At 39.5% G+C, this 20,839-nt stretch overlaps 1 protein-coding gene across 1 annotated transcript in view; it reads left to right on the top strand.

The window, feature by feature from the left end:
• Positions 1 to 4,002: 4,002 nt before the first annotated feature.
• The window catches only part of vipr2 (vasoactive intestinal peptide receptor 2), a 72,481-nt gene continuing 55,644 nt past the window's right edge, over positions 4,003 to 20,839 (top strand). The window contains exon 1 of the mRNA XM_038717282.1: positions 4,003 to 4,279. Coding sequence (XP_038573210.1) covers positions 4,229 to 4,279 — 51 coding nt within the window. The 5' untranslated portion in view covers positions 4,003 to 4,228. The remainder of the gene's footprint in view (positions 4,280 to 20,839) is intronic.

Here is a 20,839-nt window from a genome sequence, read left to right as displayed (position 1 = left end):
TTGCAAACATGTCAGAACCGGTGAAAAATTTCGTATTCTACAAGTTTCGCACATGGGCGTGGCAAAATGACTCGCTAGCGCCACCTTGAAAATTGGAAATGATTAGCCCCTCGTTCACGTTCAACCTACATGTACGAAATTTTCTGGGGACATGTATCGTATCAAGACGCACAAAAAGCCTCAAGAACCCATAGCCTAAAGTCAACAGGAAGTCGGCCATTTTGAATTTTATGGCCATTTTTGGATGATTTACACACTTCGTACTTTAACGAACTCCTCCTAGGGATTTAGTCGGATCGACGTCAAATTTGTGCTGTGCCTTCTAAAGGCATTGACGATGAAAAGTTGTGCTATTTGCGAGTTTTCGTCAATGGGCGTGTCCGTGGCGTCGATGATTCGCAATGAAACAGGAAGTTGTTGTAACTTCAGTGTACATGCTCACATCTGGACCAAACTGTACATGTAGGATGAGAGTCCCGCCCTGAACACATGTACATGCCGACATTCACCCACAGTCATAGCGCCACCTGCTGGCAACAGAAAGTGACCTTTAACGAAGCAGCCCCCGCCGCACGTTTCACCTACGTGCACGAATTTTCTGTGGTACGTGTATCATGTCCAGACGCACAAAAAAGCCTCTTGGAGCCATAGCCTAAAATCAACAGGAAGTCAGCCATTTTGAATTTTACGTCAAATTTTGGATGATTTACACACTTCGTACTTTAACGAACTCCTCCTAGGGATTTAGTCCGACCGACCTCAAATTTGTGCTGTGCCTTCTAAAGGCATTGAAGATGAAAAGTTGTGCTATTTGCAAGTTTTCGTCAATGGGCGTGTCCGTGGCGTGGCGTCAAAGATCAGCTCTTCGCCATGACACGGAAGTTGTCGTAACTTCAGTGTACATGCTCACATCTGGACCAAACTGTACATGTAGGATGAGAGTCCCGCCCTGAACACATGTACATGCTGACATTCACAGACAGTCATAGCGCCACCTGCTGGCAACAGGAAGTGACTTTTAACGAAGCAGCCCCCGCCGCACGTTTTACCTACGTGCACGAATTTTCTGTGGTACGTGTATCTTGTCCAGATGCACAAAAAAGCCTCTTGGAGCGATGCCCTAAAACCAACAGGAAGTCGGCCATTTTGAATTTTACGTCAAATTTTGGATGATTTACACACTTCGTACTTTAACGAACTCCTCCTAGGGATTTAGTCCGACCGACCTCAAATTTGTGCTGTGCCTTCTAAAGGCATTGAAGATGAAAAGTTGTGCTATTTGCAAGTTTTCGTCAATGGGCGTGTCCGTGACGTGGCGTCAAAGATCAGCTCTTCGCCATGACACGGAAGTTGTCGTAACTTCAGTGTACATGCTCACATCTGGACCAAACTGTACATGTAGGATGAGAGTCCCGCCCTGAACACATGTACATGCTCACATTCACAGACAGTCATAGCGCCACCTGCTGGCAACAGGAAGTGACTTTTAACGAAGCAGCCCCCGCCGCACGTTTTACCTACGTGCACGAATTTTCTGTGGTACGTGTATCTTGTCCAGACGCACAAAAAAGCCTCTTGGAGCGATGCCCTAGAATCAACAGGAAGTCGGCCATTTTGAATTTTACGTCAAATTTTGGATGATTTACACACTTCGTACTTTAACGAACTCCTCCTAGGGATTTAGTCCGACCGACTTCAAATTTGTGCTGTGCCTTCTAAAGGCATTGAAGATGAAAAGTTGTGCTATTTGCGAGTTTTCGTCAATGGGTGTGTCCGTGGCGTGGCGTCAGAGATCAAGTCTTCGCCATGACACAGGAAGTTGTTGTAACTTCAGTGTACATGCTCACATCTGAACCAAACTTTACGTGCTTGATAACTCTCCCACCCCGCTATGGAGGACCAATCCTGACACAGTCAGAAATAAATACAGAAATAAATAAATGCTCAATAAATAAATAAGCATCCAATTAAATACACAAAAAATTAAGTAAATAAATAAATGTAGGTAGTAATTAAATTATACAAGGAGACATAAATGTATATATTTTAATTAGTGCCTTTACTTATTCACCTTTGTTATAATTACCTTATTTGTTTATTCAACTTTATTTATTACTAATTTTTTTAATGTATTTATTTATGTGTGTGTTTTAATATTTTTGTCTGTTTTATTCTTCCTTTGTATTTATTTACCTTATTTATTTTCACCCATGGTATTTATTTCTGCCTGTCTTAAATTTTTGTATGCATTTCTGCCTCACTATGCAAATGAGGAGGGGCTGTGTCTCAAGGGGTCATCTTCTCTGCTATTGGTGGACCAGTCAGACAGGAGAGCTCCTACTCTGCCTGCAGACATCAACGATCTTGCCCCTCACACAGTCAGATGGCTTCCTTCAGTGCGCTGAGGTGTTTAACAACTCTGAAGACAATACTACCAGCAATGTCTTCCTTCTCTTTTCACGTAGAAGCACCGACAGACAGTGCTTTCAGTTTGCTGCATGCATGGACACAGACCTGCGGTATAGGGAGAAGCACACGGTCAGCTGGCTGCAGCTAAATCTGGAGTGCACTCGTATTCAATTCTGTATGGTAAATTCAGTTTTAACGGAGCAGAGCGAGCTGACAGGCAGAGTTAGAGACTTTTTCTGTCTGTTTCTCTCTTTACAAAGACGCATGTTGCAGTCAGAGTCTTCTCTGAGATGCGAGCACGACATACAACACAATTTATCAAATTACACAACGGATATACAGTATGAAAATAAGATTGATTGGATTATACTCACAGGAAGTATAAAACCTCTTACATGGGTCTATTAAAAGTAAAGTAACACAAAAATGTCAGGGAAATTACTTTACTTAGATTTAAGTACTGCAGTTGTACATTTGAAATACCTTCCTACCTTTCTGATAGGAAGCCTTCTTGAGGTGGTATAAAACATTTCTTCTTATATTCTGATTTGAGTTGTGGACAACTATGACCACATGAATTAAAAAAATTAAACATTTCACTGCCCAAGTCAGCTATAACACAAGTCTTGTTCATCAGACTACATGCTGTACAGTATTTGTGGACAGATTTTGTCCCAGGATTTCTTATGCATTTCTTCTTCTTCGTTGCATGATTTAGAATAATAAGGTGAGAAATGGGTCTATTCTGAGTTCATCCTGCACTGCAGCAGCTAATAAAGTCCATTTCATCCCAAAAACGCTTTTCTTTTAGGCAGGCTGGAGCAGAAAACAACTCACCTTTCTCAAGTTGTACAGTAATGTCACATGTGTATGAAGGTGGATCAAACAAGCTAATCTTAAATGTCAAAGTAGAGAGGATCCTAGTAGGCCTATTTATTTTCATTCATTACACAATATGAATAAGCTATGCAGACAGTTGTAAAGAAAGAACATCTTTTTCTTCTGTTCTCTACTTGTTATAGTTACACAGTATTAGGGGTGTGGGCTGTATTAAAAGTATCCACTGTTCTCCCATGCTCTAACACACAGTAACGATGAAATGTGTGCTGTTCTCACATTCTTCCTCTGTATGTACACATAAACAACAAGGCAAGGAATTTATTTTATTGTTTGTGTACATTATTGTTCAGTGTACATGGTCACATCTGAAACAAACTTTACGTGCTTGATAACTCTCCCACCCCGCAGACATCTACACGCCAATACCGATTTATATTCATAGCGGCAAGTGCTATGTAGCTCCACATAGGGGACACAGGAACTGACATATAGCACATTCATGCGGTGTCGGAACCGCGTAGGAAATTCACAGCCGCACCGGCAGAGCTCCAGAATGTGCAACTCGGCCGGCTCACGCGCGGACGCGCTTACAAGTGCGAGGGCCCGCCCAACGCTGCTTGCAGCTTTAATTCCTAGATGGATTGTGTATTACAGTAAGGCTCAATGAAGATTTTATTTTGAAATTGCAAACCGGAAGTCTCTGTGCATGTCACTGTAAACTTGGCAGTCGAAGGCAGCTGCCGGGAACTGATATCTCTGCACAGTCAGCTCTGTGGAAGCCTCCAGTGTGGATACAGGAGAACACCGGCTTTCTCTTCCTTTCGTATGCATTTTATCAGCCACATTCATGGAATAAAAAAAAAATCCATATTCTGTAAACGGGATGACAAAGTCTAGAGTGGAGTTTAAATGAAGTCCTGAGTTTCTCCTGGTAGGACAGCTGACTGGCTGACTGGCTGCTGCCTCCTGAGGAGTGAAGATGAAAAGTTTACTCTTTGTCACCTTGTGTTTCTCGACGTGTCCCCTCATGGTGAGTTCCGATTCCTACAGTGTTTACAGCGATGTAGTGACTAAAACGACTCTGTCAAAAGATCTAAATATCGAAGAAGACGATACTGAACACTAATAGTATTTTCAAGCATTCATATTTAAAGCTCAGATTCTAATTTACAGTGATGCTGATATGCCAAAAAGATATTTGGTTTTATTGTCTTTACCAGTGTTTTATTGTTAATATAATATGGATCTAACGTTTTTGGTACAAAGTTGTGAGGTGTGTGGAGTTGTCTAATTTATAAATGTACTTAGACCTAAAAAACTTAAATGTCTTCAGAGGCAATTTGTGGGTTATTTTGTTTCCTGGAATCTCAGTGTAAGTGTTCCTACAGTATAATACCAATCTGAATAGTATAAAGACTACTTCCAATGATTGTGATAATTAATAATTGGGCTGCAACTAATTATTTTCATTATCGATGATTGATGAATCATTATTTTCTGGATTAACTGCTTAATTGATTGATATATAAAATGTCAGACAGTTTCCCAGGAATTGGCAATAATTGACTAATTATGTGTGCCATTTTTTAAGCCAAAGTGCTACAAAATTCTGGTTTCTATCAGAATATTTGCGATATCTTGCTATATCTTGAAGTTTTGGATTGTTCTTTAGACAAAACAAGAAAGCTTGGGCTTTGGAAAATTGTGATGGACATTTGGATTAAACATGAATCACTCATGACACAGTGAATATTTATTTTTGTTTATTTTCTATTTACTTTATTAACTGATGAAAATATTTGCCAACTAATTTTCTGTCAATTGATTAATTGATCAATGACTTGTTTTACCTCTTATAAATCAAACTCCTACTCTTGCTGAAACAATGAATCGATGAACCAATTAGAAATCGATTGAAAATGTAATCAGCAACTATTTTGATAGTCGATGAGTCGTTTTTAAGCCATTTTCCCAATGAAAATTCCCCAAATCCTTCGTCTCAAATGTGAAGATATGTGACTTTTTGTCCGTATTATATGAACATAATTTAAATATCTTTGGCTCTGATAACGTTTTCCAATTATTTCCTGACAAAACAATGAATCTATTGGCAGATTAATAGACTAGATAATGAACATATTTGTTTCTGTAGGGAACAAACGTTAGGGCAGTTTTCTTTTAATTAATGAAGGTATTTCATGGATACAATCTTCAACCGTTTGTTGATCTCCTTCAGCTATTATCCCACTTTTTTTTTTTTCATTCTCTCACACATGATCTGCCATTTTCCTGTGTTGAGCCACCTCACAGGATAAACACTGCTCTCTCTTCCCATAAGGCTTTGACTGAAAGCAGACTGGGCTGTCAAAATGTTCACGTCACCTAAAACAAGTGTGAGAGTTTAATTATATAGCTGATGAACACTACCACTGTCTCTCTTGCCCACTTTGTTCTGGCAGGGATTCAGTGCCTCTCTTGCTCAAGGGCTCCATCAGAAGGATGGATGGATACTGATATCAAACCGGATTGTGTGGTTTGGCTAAATATAATACATATGATAGGATAGATTGATAAAATTCTTTAAATTAGGCAAACACAGCCCCCTTTTGATATCTAAACAGTTAATAAATCAAATTTCCAGAATTTTTACTATGTCACAAAACATGTGTGGTAGATGTGGGAATGTTTGGGAATCCTCATTTTGATTGTTTATGTCTCGAGTTTGATTCAGAATGGTTCCATTCTTTGCCTGATCAGAATTGGTTGGAGATTTTGTAGAGGTGGTGGTGCAGTATAAGCTGTGGCTGGCTGGCTTATTTGCTGGTGCTCAAGTTAGTATCGATGGCGTGCAAGTTATTTTGCATGATTTTTGGATTGTATCCACATGGTTGAATTCATAGACTGTATATAAGAGGTGGATGTAGTCATGGTGACATCACCCGTTGGTTTGTGGCCTGGCGTTTTGAAGCCTCAAGTTTGTCTGATGGATTATCTCAGCAAAGGAGAAGTGCTCACTAACATAGATTTTGACAGATCTGTGAACAATATTTGAGAGAAACAGGCCTTTTGTTTACATAGAGAAAGTCTTAGATCTTTGAGTTTAGCTCATGAGGAATGGGGCCAAAAACAAAAGTGTTGCGTTTATAATTTTGTTCAGTGTAGATGCATAAACAAGCGATGAACTTGTATTAGCTGCGGCCATAAGTCAAAGTTGATTTTAGAACTCTATATGTCTGAAGTGACTAGAGTAATGTATCGTTAAACTTCAAGTATTAGCCCGGGCTTTTATTTGGTTCAATCACTTAACCCCACCTGCATTTATTTGGGACAGGTGTCAATATGGGAGAGACCTTTAATTCCTTTACACAAATCTCTTGCTCAGCAAAGATGGGAAATAGGCTACTATACTTTATTGTTAAAGGGGCATTATGGAGTTTCCAGCGGCCACTAGCGGTGCGGTTTTAAGATTGCAGCCAGGCGTGTGCTCGTACGCGTGCTCGCTTGAATAATCCGAAACACAACCGCTTTCATACAGAAATCCTGCAATAAACGCAGGAACACCAGCATGCAGGTTGTGGCTTTTCTCCAGACATGTTCAGGCTCTGTTACTTCAACGTTCCCGTCTCAGAGGCAGATCAACACCGGTGCCGTACCTTTCATTCAGCGCAGTGAGACGCGTATCAGCACAATCCTCCCGGAAAAAAGGCAGAGTGACAGCGGCTATAGACAGGCAGGGAGAACAGACAGAGCTGGAAACTCAGATAAACTCCCACTGCAACGTTTTTTAAACTGTAGGATGAACATACGTGCTACATCGTTAGCTCTTCTGCTGCTTTCAGTAACTAACTTTATTATCTGTGTATTTTTCACCGGAGGCTCAGCAATGTCAGCACAGCTACATGTATTGGATGATAACGAAACGGGTAGTGAGCTGGACTGAATATTAACGAGATTGTGTCACACTTTATAACAGTTAGACCGCAGTAAGAAACTTTACTGTAACTAGTGTCAGTGGATGGCTCTTCCTCTGGGTTGTATATTATGTGGGTCATGTTAGTTACAGTGACTGAGAGGTGGAGAAGCTGTGTACCTGAGTATTGGTAAAACCACAATAAACATACTGTAGCGTTAGCTGGCTGCTCCTGGCTGCATCACTATAGGCTAATGTTAGTAAACAATTTGCTCCACATTTGCTTTTTACCGTTACATCCTTTCTTGCAGGCTAAAGCAACAGGATAGTAACACGGGCTGCGTTAGTTGGTGAAGTAATATGGAAAGCGATACAACTTTGCTCCGGATAACATTAGCAACTGCTCGGTGTTAGCCGGCAAGCTAATGTGACTTTCTCTGCGTTTCTCCAGCTTTACTAATGCTCACTTTGTTCTTACTCGACATCATCTGAACCTGTTTGGTCTGATGGGCTTCAGCACATAAACCTTTGTTGTTGTTTTGTATCCTTACGTGGAGCCTGTGTTTTGCTGTGAGCCGGTTGTTTTATGGTGTTGGTGGACTCTAGGGCTGAACTGATTCATCGATTAAATTGATTAAATCGACTAATAAAATGCATCGATGCTTAGTTTAATCCATATATCTATACAGCACAGTGTTTTGCAGGGACATTCATTACTGTCGCACATCGCGCTATGCTGTGAACACGACGTGTTGTGATGGAGCTGTTTGCAAAGTGGAGGAAGAGAGAGAAAATTGCGAGGGACAAAGAATAAAGTGTCCAAAGTCTGGGATTATTTCAAGCTAAAGAAAACAACAACAACAACTCTGCAATGTTACTGTCCATCCACTGTAAAACGAAACTTATGTTGCCTCGGCAACAGCACGACGGCAGCTGATCAGAAAGCAGCCGGTGTTCTGCCAGCGGACCACAGACAAGGTAACAGTAACAGCAACTTTAGCATTTAACTGAAATCGTGATTGACGAGAGAGGCTCGGGAGCGCGCACAGGGCTGAATCCGACCCGGAGTCCCCACATTAAAAGCACAATAGTGGCTGATGCAAGCAACGGAGAAAACAGGCGTGTGCCTCATTTCTAAGTGAGTTTTGAGCCCATTGACAATAAGGCTATGGAAATTTCATTAATTTCATTGAAAAACTTACATATAGTCCCTTTAATAGTTTATTTTAACCAGTATTAATATGAATGTATAAATTCATCAATTGTTTCTGTAAAATGAACTGAACAATTGAATTGTGGAGAATCTAACTGATCTAACAATGTATAGCATGTCCATGTTGACAAAAGTTTAAACATTTATATTTGTGTGCGGTCTAATTGGGACTAGGCTTTTAATTGAAGTTTTACTGTAAATCCAATTAATGAAAGCTTTGCTCTGTCCAAGTGTAAAACACTGTTCCTTTGACAACCACTAACACCCGTTAAATTTTTTGTGTAGAAGAGGGGGAGGTTCAACAACATAGTGTGTGTGAACAGAGATAGGTGGAGCAATTCTCAGCAATTCCTGAATTTGCAAACAAACTGCTATAGACTTGACATAGAATTGACACATTTCTAATGCAATTCTAATTTGCTTCTGTACTGCCTGTCTTCCTTAATTTGCCACTGTGCACTTTTTCTGCAATCCCAGTGCACCAGAGTACAGCAGGGATTCAGGTGTGAACAGGCTCCTGGCCACAGTGTCGTATCAAGCTCATCTGTCTGAATGTGGGCTGCAGGATAGCAGATCCAACAGCACAGTGGATTTTAAACCCAGTATCAGTTACTACAAATGCATGCATGGTAGAAACAGAATAGGGGTTGAAAACTTGTACATTGCCAAGGTTCTGACTCCAGGTCTTCTGTGTTGATTTTTCTGATATTATTTGGGTGGACAAGTTGTTCCGGAGGCCTGGAATCAGTTGTAGCTGGTGATTTGTAATGTTACCATAAAATCTGTTTTCATTCAGGAGAGAAGAAAAAAAAATCCTGTTTTTGTTTCAGCATTTGTGTGCTTTTGAGCGAGCTGTTGAGAGTCACTAACCTTAAATAATCATCCAAAGTTTAAGCTGAAGCTGAAAAATTTAGATGATGAAGTACAGAAAAGCTTTACATCTGCCGTTTCTCAGTGTTTCTCTGGTCCTATGTTTCGTACTGAAACAAACTGAAGAACAAATGGATAAGCACGAGCAGTAATAGCCACAAAACTCAAACTCTATATGAACATTAGATGTATTAATACACATGCAAAGTGGGAGGACTAATTTTGGGCATCTGGGGTAAAAGTCTGATTAATTTTCTGCAGAGACGAAAGTGATTGACAGTTGGAGCACTTGGCATGTAAGACGACATCAAAGCCCACACTGTTTGACTGACAGGTGATGTCTGGCACAGACTGAAAATGAAAAAAAAATAAACCAAAGAAATATCAATGGTTTTCATTTTTAGGGCAATCTCTTAATGCCAATTAAGACATTAAAGAAGAGGATGGAAAACAACCTCAGCAGTGTGCAGCATGTGTAATTCCTTTCATCTGTTTTAGGTTTAGATTAATTTGCACATAACATCCATCCTCAGCATTCACTTTGCTGCTCTGAACTACATATTGATAGAGAAGCTTTGCATTCTCTCCCTCTCTCATGACTGACAGACGATAAACCCTATGACATTCACAAGTCAGTGGCCTGGGCTTGTTTGTTTGTCAGTGTGTGCAATAAAAGTATGTTTCAGTATGTATTGTTTTAATGTGAACTGTTGGAAACTGTTTTAAAGCAAAAGACGAGGAAAACAAAACAAGTCAAACTTGCTTGTTTGACTTGTTTGAGAACTGTGAAAATGAGTTTTCATTGTGTTGGAAAATATAGACACTGCGCGCCAAAATCCATGTCATGTCAATGTGTGTGTGGTGAAGACTGGCTCTTTACAAGCTGCTCATCTTGTCTTATAGTTCACTGATTGGCCAGACTTCCAGCTGTTGGCTCAGTCAAGACTTTGGATGCTTTCCAGACTAAAACCCTGTAACAAGCATGTGAGATTTAGTCTAGTTTCTTAGAGGAAAGATTAAATGGCACACAGTGCTGTAATGAGGGGGAACGGTCAGATTATAGGCTTCTCCAACCAGTGTTCAAAATATCTCATTCAAGAGGTTACCCACCTATGAAGAGGTCAAAACCTTCGTATTAGAGCGGCAGAAGGCTGATGACAAAGGCCACCTGTCTGTCTCTTGGTCATCTGGTCCATGATATCAGAGACGTTTTATAGAGAAGACACACCACTACCCCAGCACAACCCATAACAGCAAAGATGAAGTTATCCCGCCCCTCCCGCTAGAAAGCCAATCGTCTGCTTTTAACAGCCAAAGCGGGAAACATATTTAAGCAAATCGTAAGGGTCTGTTTTACTTCTACTGCTCATGCGTGGCAGTAGTGAGTATAACTGGTTGGGAAAAATGCTTTTTAAACCTTATTTTGGGGCAAGGTTGTCAAACTTATTCAAAGATTTTTATTAGATTTTACTAGAGCCATACCAATTTATTGTTTAGCAGATATTTAACAACACCGCAGCACCACAGAACAAACATCAGCTGACCAGAGCCTGCCGGAGCTCAGAGCGGCTCTGCCAGAGGTATGGTGAGGAGCTCCCTAGCTGCTTGTAGCACTCACACTCACTTTTCACGGTGAGTTGTTAATTTGTCACGTCAATTACATGACTTCAATAATAATAAACGCAGCCCTTATCACGCCCGGGACACAGCAAGATGTTTCATGTTACAGCCGGTGAGTGGTGAAGGCTAACGTTACGCTGACAGACGTGATTGTCGATTTATTCTGAAACAGTGCGGCACTTCTAGTGAACGGTCATCTCATTTCTCCCTAGTTCATTACTTCTAAATATTATTAAACATAACGCACAGCAGCAAACGCAGCCCGGTGCTAAATTAGCCACAAAGCCAATGCTGTGCTTATCAGTCGAGGAGCGCTAACGTTAATGACCAATTAATTAACTATAGTGTTTGACGTATTCTAAATATATCTGCGAGCTGCTTGTCTCTAGTTACACTCGGCGTGTCAGAAATGATTAAACCAGAGTGGACTTGTGAATAAATGTGAGCTGGACAAGAATCTAACACAGCTTCCTGCCTAACAAAGTTCTCTAACGTTACCTTTTCTTTTGAATGTGAAATCTCAGAGTTGAAGGTCCTTGTTGTAGACAGTCATGTAGTATTAGATTAATTAAACAGCAGCGTTTCCTCTGTGTCACTGTACCATAGACGATATGTTTTACAAAGTAGTTAATGTGGCAGATTATATGCAATGTAGGCCTAATAATTAATGCATGACAAAAAATATATATATATATATATATATATATATATATATATATATATATAATTATTTGCCTATGTAGGAGAGCCCTGTTTATCATTATTATTATAACTCTCTCCCCATTCATTCAAATAGGTGCCTGCTCTTGTTAGTCTGAAATAGCTGCCTGGAGGCATTGCCAAGATGGCTGCTGAGTGGCATGACTTGCCTATAAGGACTTTGATGACATGCAGTGAGGTGCTATGACAACATCACACTACTTCCACTTTTTGTTTCCCACATAGTAATCTCTATAAGCAGATATCTGCAAATGAAATTCTGTGTCTGTATGCAAGAGACAAGATTTTGGTATCAGAAGCGTTCTGTTCCAGGTGTGTAGTCCACAGTGATCTGTTCTTGTTTGTAAATGCAAAACAGACCAACCACAGGACTGTGCAATAGTAAATATGTCATTTTAGCATGGATTCAAAAGCTTATATACTTTTAAATTTACATTTACTCATTTGGCAGATGCTTTTATCCAAAGCGACTTACATTTGAACACACAAGCATCAACAAAGCATCAAAATTGCACGAGATCTACAACAGACAATACATACTAGTAAGGGAAGCAGTATAGACTAGTAAGAGCTAATAGCACGAATGGCATCAATGGGGTAAATACAAGCAGGAAGCTTCCGCTCTGAGACACGAATCCAATGCGGAAGTTCCTTAAACCGGCATTCTATTGAAGGGCCAGCAGGGGGCGACTCTTCTGGTTGCAAAAAAGAAGTCCGGTTGCATTAGAAATAATGGTAAAATTACCCTACTTCTCAGCTGATTTATTACCTCAGTAAACACTTTCAGAATGAGTTTATGGTCTCAGTCATTAGTTTCAAGTCTTCTTCAACACAACATAATGTTCATTTAGTAAATTATGGTCCCATTTAGAGGAAAATAGACCAGAAAGCAGAGTCTGCTTCAAGGTTGGATTATCTGTGGTTGTCAAGTCATTACCATGGCGACCTGTCAATCAGGCTAGAGAGGGGCACATGAGTACATTTAGTTTTAAGCCTGTTGTTCGCTAGACAAAGTTCTCAGCCCTGTTAAAATGACAGTTAACGTGAACTACAGATGCACCTAGCTAAGCAAGCTCCACACACGGCCGTTAGCTCCACCGTCTCGTCTGGTGCCGCTGGTTGCAAAAAATCAACATGGCGGAGCCCTATCGGCCAAACTCGAGGCTTCAAAACGGCGGTCCACCAACCAACGGGTGACGTCACCGTGACTACGTCCACCTCTTATATACAGTCAATGGGTAAATACCTAGGAATACCTATTAAATCCATATGCTGATTCTGCAATGTAATAAGCGATCTATGCAAGATCATCGTAGTTTAGTGGTAATTGTAGTTTTTCTGTGATCAGAAAATGAAAAAAAGGTAAACCAGGGTTGTTTTGAGGGATTACATCACCAATACTGTACAACAAATTAGTTAACTATTTGTAAATATAATATCATGTGTACAGGTCTTGGTTTGTTTGTAATAAGCCATTAAGAACAAGAACCAGAAGCAGACCTTAAAGATCACCAAAGAAAGCCATATTTTTATTTATTTTTTTATTTTTTTATTTAGAGAAACAGGGACAACATACAATAAACATTAACTTCAAAGGGGAAGATGCATTGTACCGGGCTTTAGCTCAAGAGCTCATTTTCACCCGTAGTCCCTGGGCAGGCTGATGTTAAGTTAAGATACATAAAAAACATACATGAATAATAAGATTTACAATTACAAAATAAAAATGTACAAAAGGAAATGTTCACACCTTTCATATACAGACCTTAGAGCACACACTTATATACACACATACATACATCTGGTCACATATGGGAACAAAATTGATTTAATAAAAGCCATTTCATTGCCTGGCGTGTGAACGTGTAAGAACTTGTACTTTTAAACAACTCTGTAGGTAACATATTCCACTGACAAGCGGCCACACCAGAAAAAGCAGAGTTTCCAAATGCTGTCCTGCGTTTAGGGATCCTGCATTCCCCTCGCACTGTAGATCTAGTGGCTCGAGTTGTTGTTTCAGAGCCCAAAGAGATAAATTGTTTTAGAGGAGGAGCAGCGTTGTCATAAAGGATCTTATACATCAAACACAGATTGGTATGAATTATCAAATTTTCAAAGCTGAGAAATTGGTATTTTACAAGAATATGACAGTGATGAAATCGTCTGCTTTTCTGATCGTGAATCTTTAGAGAGGTTTTATATAATGACTCAAGTGGCTTGAGGGCAGTTTTAGTAGCCTGGGACCAACTTGTCATATCCCTCAAGTTCTTCTGGATGCTCATGTGAGTGTGCTGAATTTGACTTTTTTTCCAAACCACAGGCTCTGTTGTCTGCATCTGCTGTGGTATTAAATCATAAAGAGTGCCTACATAGAGAACTGGCAGGGCTGATAGAGAACAGCAGGACGGATTAGAGCAGGTATTTCCACCTCCAGAGGGATTAACAAGAAGCTTCAGCGATCACAAAACCTACACCACTCCCACACTAGTATTCTTCCAGTGCAGTCAGGCAATAATTAATTCAATTAGTTGAATTGAATGTTACCCTTTTAACGAGGCATCAGTACAAAAGTTTATCAAATTGCAGCCCCCAATTTAGTGCAGATCAAACCTCCACACACCTTCTCTAATAAGAAACAACAAAAAGGAAAAGATCTCTAAATCTGAAAAGCTTGCATCTCTTCAAATAGACTTAAAAAGATTTAAGTTACTCTTTCAAGTTTTATCACCATAGCTTCTCACTAAAATATGTAAAACAAACCAAACATCCAGCCTCATAAGCTTTTAGATATGCAAAAACAGTTGCTTGCCCAAACACAACTGATGCTCAAATGGCAGTCACACATCTTTTCATGTTACACCATATCACACTTTGTAGAATAGGGTGGACAGTGATTGATATATGAAATAGCAGTATAAAGCTGCATCAACAAAGCTGCAATCATGTGAGGATGTGAGGCGTTTAAACGCACCGGATATATTGATGTGGTCATGAATACATTTACATTTATCCATTTGATGCTTCCCGAAGTGACATACAAATGAGTTACAAGCCAAGCCAGTGAGCCGGATGCTGTGAGCTGCACCCTAATTAATGATGCCAGGTGATAATTGTGGCGTTTGTTGGTGTTTTCAAGGAAACAAATCGGATGAGTCACCTGAGACTCATGGTGGTATCACATAGCAGGGGGACAGAGAGCTGCAGCTTCCCTCTCTCTCAAATGGACATGTATTGATTTATCACTGCCAGGATGTGTGGTGATACAGGCTCCTGTAGTCAGCTTACTGCTGTGTAGAAAACTCAAACTTGTTTTCACATCACTGAAGGGATAACAGCATTTCACCCCCATAGGTCCAGTGTATTACCACCTTTGGAATAGTAAAGCCGTAATTTTGTGGTTTTACCTGGAGCTACATGTTGGAGCTTTTTCTTGAGAAGCAACAGTTTATCCGAGAATGTCCTTCCAAGAAGAACGCTAAGATCAGTGGTTTCAGCATTCAGCAAGTACGACATGTATTCAAGTTCAAGTGACAAATCCCCTCCAGCCGCTGTAGTAATATGGGAGGCCGCTGTTAGTTTCCTTTCAAACTGATAGTCGGCGTTATTTTTTATAGCCTTCATAGCCATTACAAAAGCCAAATCATGATTGTTCTAACCTAACCAAGTCATTTTTGAGCCTAAACCTAACCAAACCTAAGCTATTGCATTCAGTTCCATCATAATATATGTATTCGCTGTCATTTTAATAAAATTTTTTCATGACAATGACACAAAAAGCCTGTTTAAATGCTTTTAATTTTCAAAAACCACTTGATCACAATAGTGTTTGACATGCAAAACTTATAGAATTAGGCATTTATAAGGGATGAGCAGACGCTTTTCATGTCACCACACAAAGCAGATGAATGATTTTGACCTCCTTGCTGACCCTTGCTTCCCCCTGTAACTAGGGTGACCAGACGTCCCCGAAAAATACGGGACAGCACGAATTACGAGCAGTTGTCCCGACTGCTGTCCTTTTTGTCCCGAAAACTAGACTAAACTTGAGTTTTGATTATAGCCTAATAAAACATTAAATAGTGATTGTTGTGTGGTTCTCAGGCCGCAGCAGGGAGCGCAGGGTATGGTGGACATTGTTACAGCCACTTTTTCTTTTCTAGTGCAAATCAAGATAGTGAAGTTACAGTTATGAAGGACAGAAATGTAGCTGCGGGAGGAGAGATCTGACACTTGCGCTGTGCAGATGTGCACATGTGACAGGCACCGCACTGATGAAATGATTTCAATTAAATAAATTGTGAGTATCAGATCATGATTTATACACTGTTACAAACTCACATTTCATTTTGGTTTTTTCCTAACGGCAGACAGGTGACTTCACTAACAAAAATTAATACATTTTAGCGTTGAGTTTTGACTTTCACGTTTGGTTGACGGTGAAAGTAATGTAATGGATGCCACGCCCACCCCCAACTCATCTGTCCCGAATTTTACCTGTTCTCACCTGGTCACCACACCACGTTTATCAGCCGGAAACCAGCACAAAGGCGTGATGCTGAGGCAGAATGAATCTCTCACTGACTTTGATTTTGAGTGTAATAGGCTTTTCATTAAGAGTTTTCTTTGTTCTTTGGGCTTTCAGTAAAAACATTGTCTCTAAATACATGCCCTGGACGCTGTGTTCTCAGTTTTTTGGTGTAGTGTCTAAAGAATGCTCTGTAGTGTTTTTTATATTGACTGGCTGTGTTTATATTTTGAAAGCAATGTTTGATTTTGAGCGAAGATCACATGGTTTTTAGGCGATTGTTTAATTTTGCCAGAAGAGTCCGGGGCTTTGTGAATGTACTTTATAGATTAGGTTTTGTGTTTAAAGTTTCGAGAAAATGAATGAAGGTTTCAACAGATGTGTCTTAGCAATTGTGAAAAACTGTAATAATATCAGCCTTCTTGGGTGTCTCAGATTCATTAAAAATTCATGTTTTTTGTTTTTTGTTGATCCATGGGTACTGAATGACTACTGAATAAGTAAAAGTAAACCTACAGTGACAAAAGTGGCAGTCTGAATAAATCAATAAAATTAACATATCACATGGCTGTCAATATAATACTTATATCTGCCATGGATGCAGTGAAATAATGTAGGAGTCACATCTACTGTGCTCTTCTTGCTTTCACATCAGAACCTTTTAGAGAGAGAAATAACTACTTTTTTTTTATCACAGAGTCTTCAAAAGATACTGACTGCATATATTTTTATTTTACTGTCAGTAGGGGTAATTTCTTTTCAAATGGAAGATATTTTGCAAAGCTGTTGGTTGCATTTGTATTTAGGCCACAGAAAGCAGCGAGGCATAAACCATTATGATTAAGCATAGTGCTGTGAGTCCTCATGTGCAGTTTCTTTAACAGTTGCTTTTGTGCTGAGAGCATGAACATTAACACAAAACACTTGCTTCCATTATATGCAGCAGGCACACAACAGAGCCGAATGTAACAGAGGCATGAAAAAGATTAACAGCACCTTTTGGTGTTGGTGAATTGTAGTTCTCATAATGTGGTTTAAATATAGGCTCTTCCTAATCCAGTTTTTCACAATTGCTAAGACACATTTCTTGAAACCTTCATCCATTTTCTCAAAACTTTATAAAAAAACTATATCCATCAAGATCTGTGCTCAAAATCAAACAATTTAAAAATATAAACACAGCCAGTCATCATAAAAAAACTACATTCTTTAGAAACTACATCAAAAAATTGAGTTAGAGAAAATGTTTTTTTTTGCATATAGGAAATGCATTTTCCAATTTAAAAAGTCTGATAATCACAATTTAGTAAAGTAAATATATAGTATACTGTAATTACTGAAAGGAACACAGTATTGAATATCTGTATTTTCAGCACTTGCATAAAAATACAGGGTAAAGAACAAAGAAAACTCTAAATGAAAAGCCTATTACACTCAAAAATGTTGTGCTGGTGCAAAATCAAAGTCAATATGAGATTCATTCTGGCTCAGCAGCATCACGTCTTTGTGCTGGGTCCGGCTAGAGGACTTCGTCCACATCCCATGCAACCTTGTCCCTTACCAAGCAAAGGAGGAAAACCCTCTGGTGTGCTGGAAGCAGCCTGACTGTAACAAAACTCCACACCTATCTCACCACAGGCCAATTCAATTGGCTGTAAGAGATTTTCCCTAGTAAATAGATTTCGGTCATAGACCTTCCACCACCAGGCAGAGAAAAAATACTTCGCTGGTTGCTGGTTGATGTTGAACCACTTGCTTAGCACAGGGAAAGCTGACATTGTCCCATAGACAGGATGCACCGCCGGCTGATGATCCTGCTGCTCACGCTCAAACACAAAATCCCAAAGACCACCCAGAAAAGTAAGACAATGTTCAGTGTCATACGGCCCAACGGTGGAATGAGGGTAGACAAACTGTCCCTTAGCTTGGTCAATGTGTGACATTGGCACCACGCTGGCCGGGGACTTGACCCCATGTTGGTTTCATCACATCATTAGAAAGAAAGTGTACAGAATTATGAGTTGCTGTGTGTAAAAGATGACAGCAGTGTTTAACTCTTGCCGCATGTATTTATCATTTTGCAACACAAGTGAATCACAGTGCAAAATGTGTTTTAGTGAGTGAGAATGTGTTTAGAGTTTTGCAAAGAGTGTCTTAACTACCTGAACTTGTTAAAGGTTTTGCCAAAAGAGTGACTGATTGGACAAATGGATTTAGGCCACTGAGCATTTGGTTCAGAGAATGGGGTTTAGTGTTTTAGTAATTGTGAAAAACTGTAATGGACTCTTTGAACTGTAAATCACACTGAATCAAAGTATCAACAATCATTTTTTTTCATTATAAGATAAGTCTGGTATTACTCTGTATTATTAATTTTTAAACTAACAATGTGCAATCATTCTTATTGATAATGTAAAATCTTTAACAGTTCATAAACATTTAGATTTTTCAAAGCTCAGTAATTTACTAAGAGCTGGTCACTGTAGTTTTTTTGCAAACGTTACTCAAACTGGAGGAAATGGTGCATTTGGGACTATTTTCAGTTGCGGATAAATCCACATCTTTTTTATCTGAGGCCACACGCCTCTGGACCAACTAGGGGTTAAGTGTCTTGCTCAGGGAATGTCTCACAGTGGGGCTTGAACCCAGGTCTCTCACACCAACAGCATGTGTCTTATCCACTGGATCATTGCCAACCCTTTATGTCCTGGGGGCAGGGGATCACTGATTTTCTGCATCATTTGCCTGTTCCTTAAGCTTGTTAAAGGTACAGTTATGTACCCTTTGCTGTCAGCAAAGATTCTGTACCTTTAAAAATAAAAAAAGGTCACCGGTTAACACTATAAGGTCCATTTCCGTACCTTACAGGGTACTTTTATGACAAATGTACTTTTAGAGAACAGAAATGATACCCCTATTTCTCTGTGTTTACAGTGTGTGTGTGTGTGTATGTGTGTTTTCATGGTAATCAAGAAACATGTCTCCCAGTGCAACAGTGCCCTTATATTTTCTGTGTTAGAATGGTGCTAATCTCTGCTCCTCTAAGATCCTGTTTTATGCTCACTGGATTAGTTAGTTATTATTATTATTATTATTATTATTATTAACTCAATTTAACCCTATGTTCAGATGACATTTGCTTCACAACAATTTGTCTATTCATAAACACAACTTTTTTAATGGACATTACACTCAATTAAGGTGGCAGGTGACAATTCAAAATATATAAATACAATGGAATATAATGCATGTTATTCAACATTTCTTGTTGAATAACATGCTTTCAAAAAGTGATGGATTCTGACCTGTTCTCAGCAGTGTAAATGACACCTATCTGTCAATATTTTTAAATGTCCTGCCCCACCCAGGCTGTGATTGGTCGGTTCTCGAAAAGTGACATTGACAAGCTACGTTCAGCACACGGCTGCTTGAAAGACACCCGAGCTTCTCTTCTCCGCCGACAGAGATTAGGTGAGCGTCACGTAGCGCCCAGAGAATCTGATATGGAGAGGGCAGAGGAGAGTACCGGCAGCTTGGGAATGCAAGACATTGTCCCAGCACGCCAAAGAGTAAAATGTCGAGGTGCTCCCACTTCCAGCACTGATACAATCACAAGGATGCGTGCAAGTGACAAGTATAGCCAGTAGGGCAGGATTTTCATTTTGTCCGATCTGTAAACACTGAAAGATAATTTTTACATACTCCTCCAAATGCCCTGCTGGAGCATCATCTGTAGGTACTCAATTTCCTATAGCTATTTTGTGACTGCTGTTTGTAATTTGAGATGTTAGATAAATGTTCTGGTGATACATACAATATATGGTCAAACTCTTGTTTATGGTAGCTCGACTTTTTCTGATTTATATTAGAACCAGGCTGATAAATATATTAGCTCATTGCAGATATATTGGTATTGGTGTATGGTGGGCAATAAGTGACAAGAAATTGTAGAACAACAATGCCAAACAAACTGGGTTAGCAGATATTCAGGAACAGTGTCTCCATTACATAGTTTATCCATCGGGGAGAACTCAAAAAGTTTTCCCGCTCAGTATATCTCGATCACAATTCTTATATAAAAAAAAAAACATGAAATTAAGATGTCACGGTTCTGTGGTGTGGGTGTTCATTATTTCCTGTTTTACGTTGAAGTTGTTCTGTCCTTGTCTTACTTCCTGTCTCTTTGGTCACTGATTGTCTTACTTCCATCACCTGTGCTTCATTCCTTAATCCACCCAGGGTGCGAATAATAAAAAAAATTTTCCAGGTCAGAAAGAAAACCCAGTACAGCACAGGAGTGGGCTTCAGTAAACTTAAATCTTAAAATGCTTACAATATCCTTGCTTATTAAACTAATGTGTGCAATCTGTAGAGGATGATAAATCAAATTCATTACACCAGTTGATGGGTGCTCAATGCCACACGACAACTGCCAGAAACTCAGTCACAGCGGACCATCATGACCGCTCAAAACAGACCCACACAATGTTGAACCGGAACCAAAGACACTATCATAAAATACAGTCTGCATTATCATATTTAATTCCTAATTATTTATAGTTTTAAGTTTCAACTTTTTTTTAACAGTCTAGACATGCTCTATATAAAAAGTGCAATGAGATGCCTTTTGTGATGAATTGGCGCTATATAAATAAAACTGAATCCATGTGAAATAACAAACCTGGATTTTAACATTTACCTAGCCAGGTAAAACTCCTGAATTCCAGAGTGA

This window comes from Micropterus salmoides, unplaced genomic scaffold (assembly GCF_014851395.1).
Source record: "Micropterus salmoides isolate LMB-PRFRI ecotype aquatic unplaced genomic scaffold, ASM1485139v1 Ms_hic_scaffold_14, whole genome shotgun sequence".
Classification (NCBI taxonomy): Eukaryota; Metazoa; Chordata; class Actinopteri; order Centrarchiformes; family Centrarchidae; genus Micropterus; species Micropterus salmoides.
Note: the sequence above shows the minus strand (reverse complement) of the source record. Positions and strands in the feature narration are given on the sequence as shown.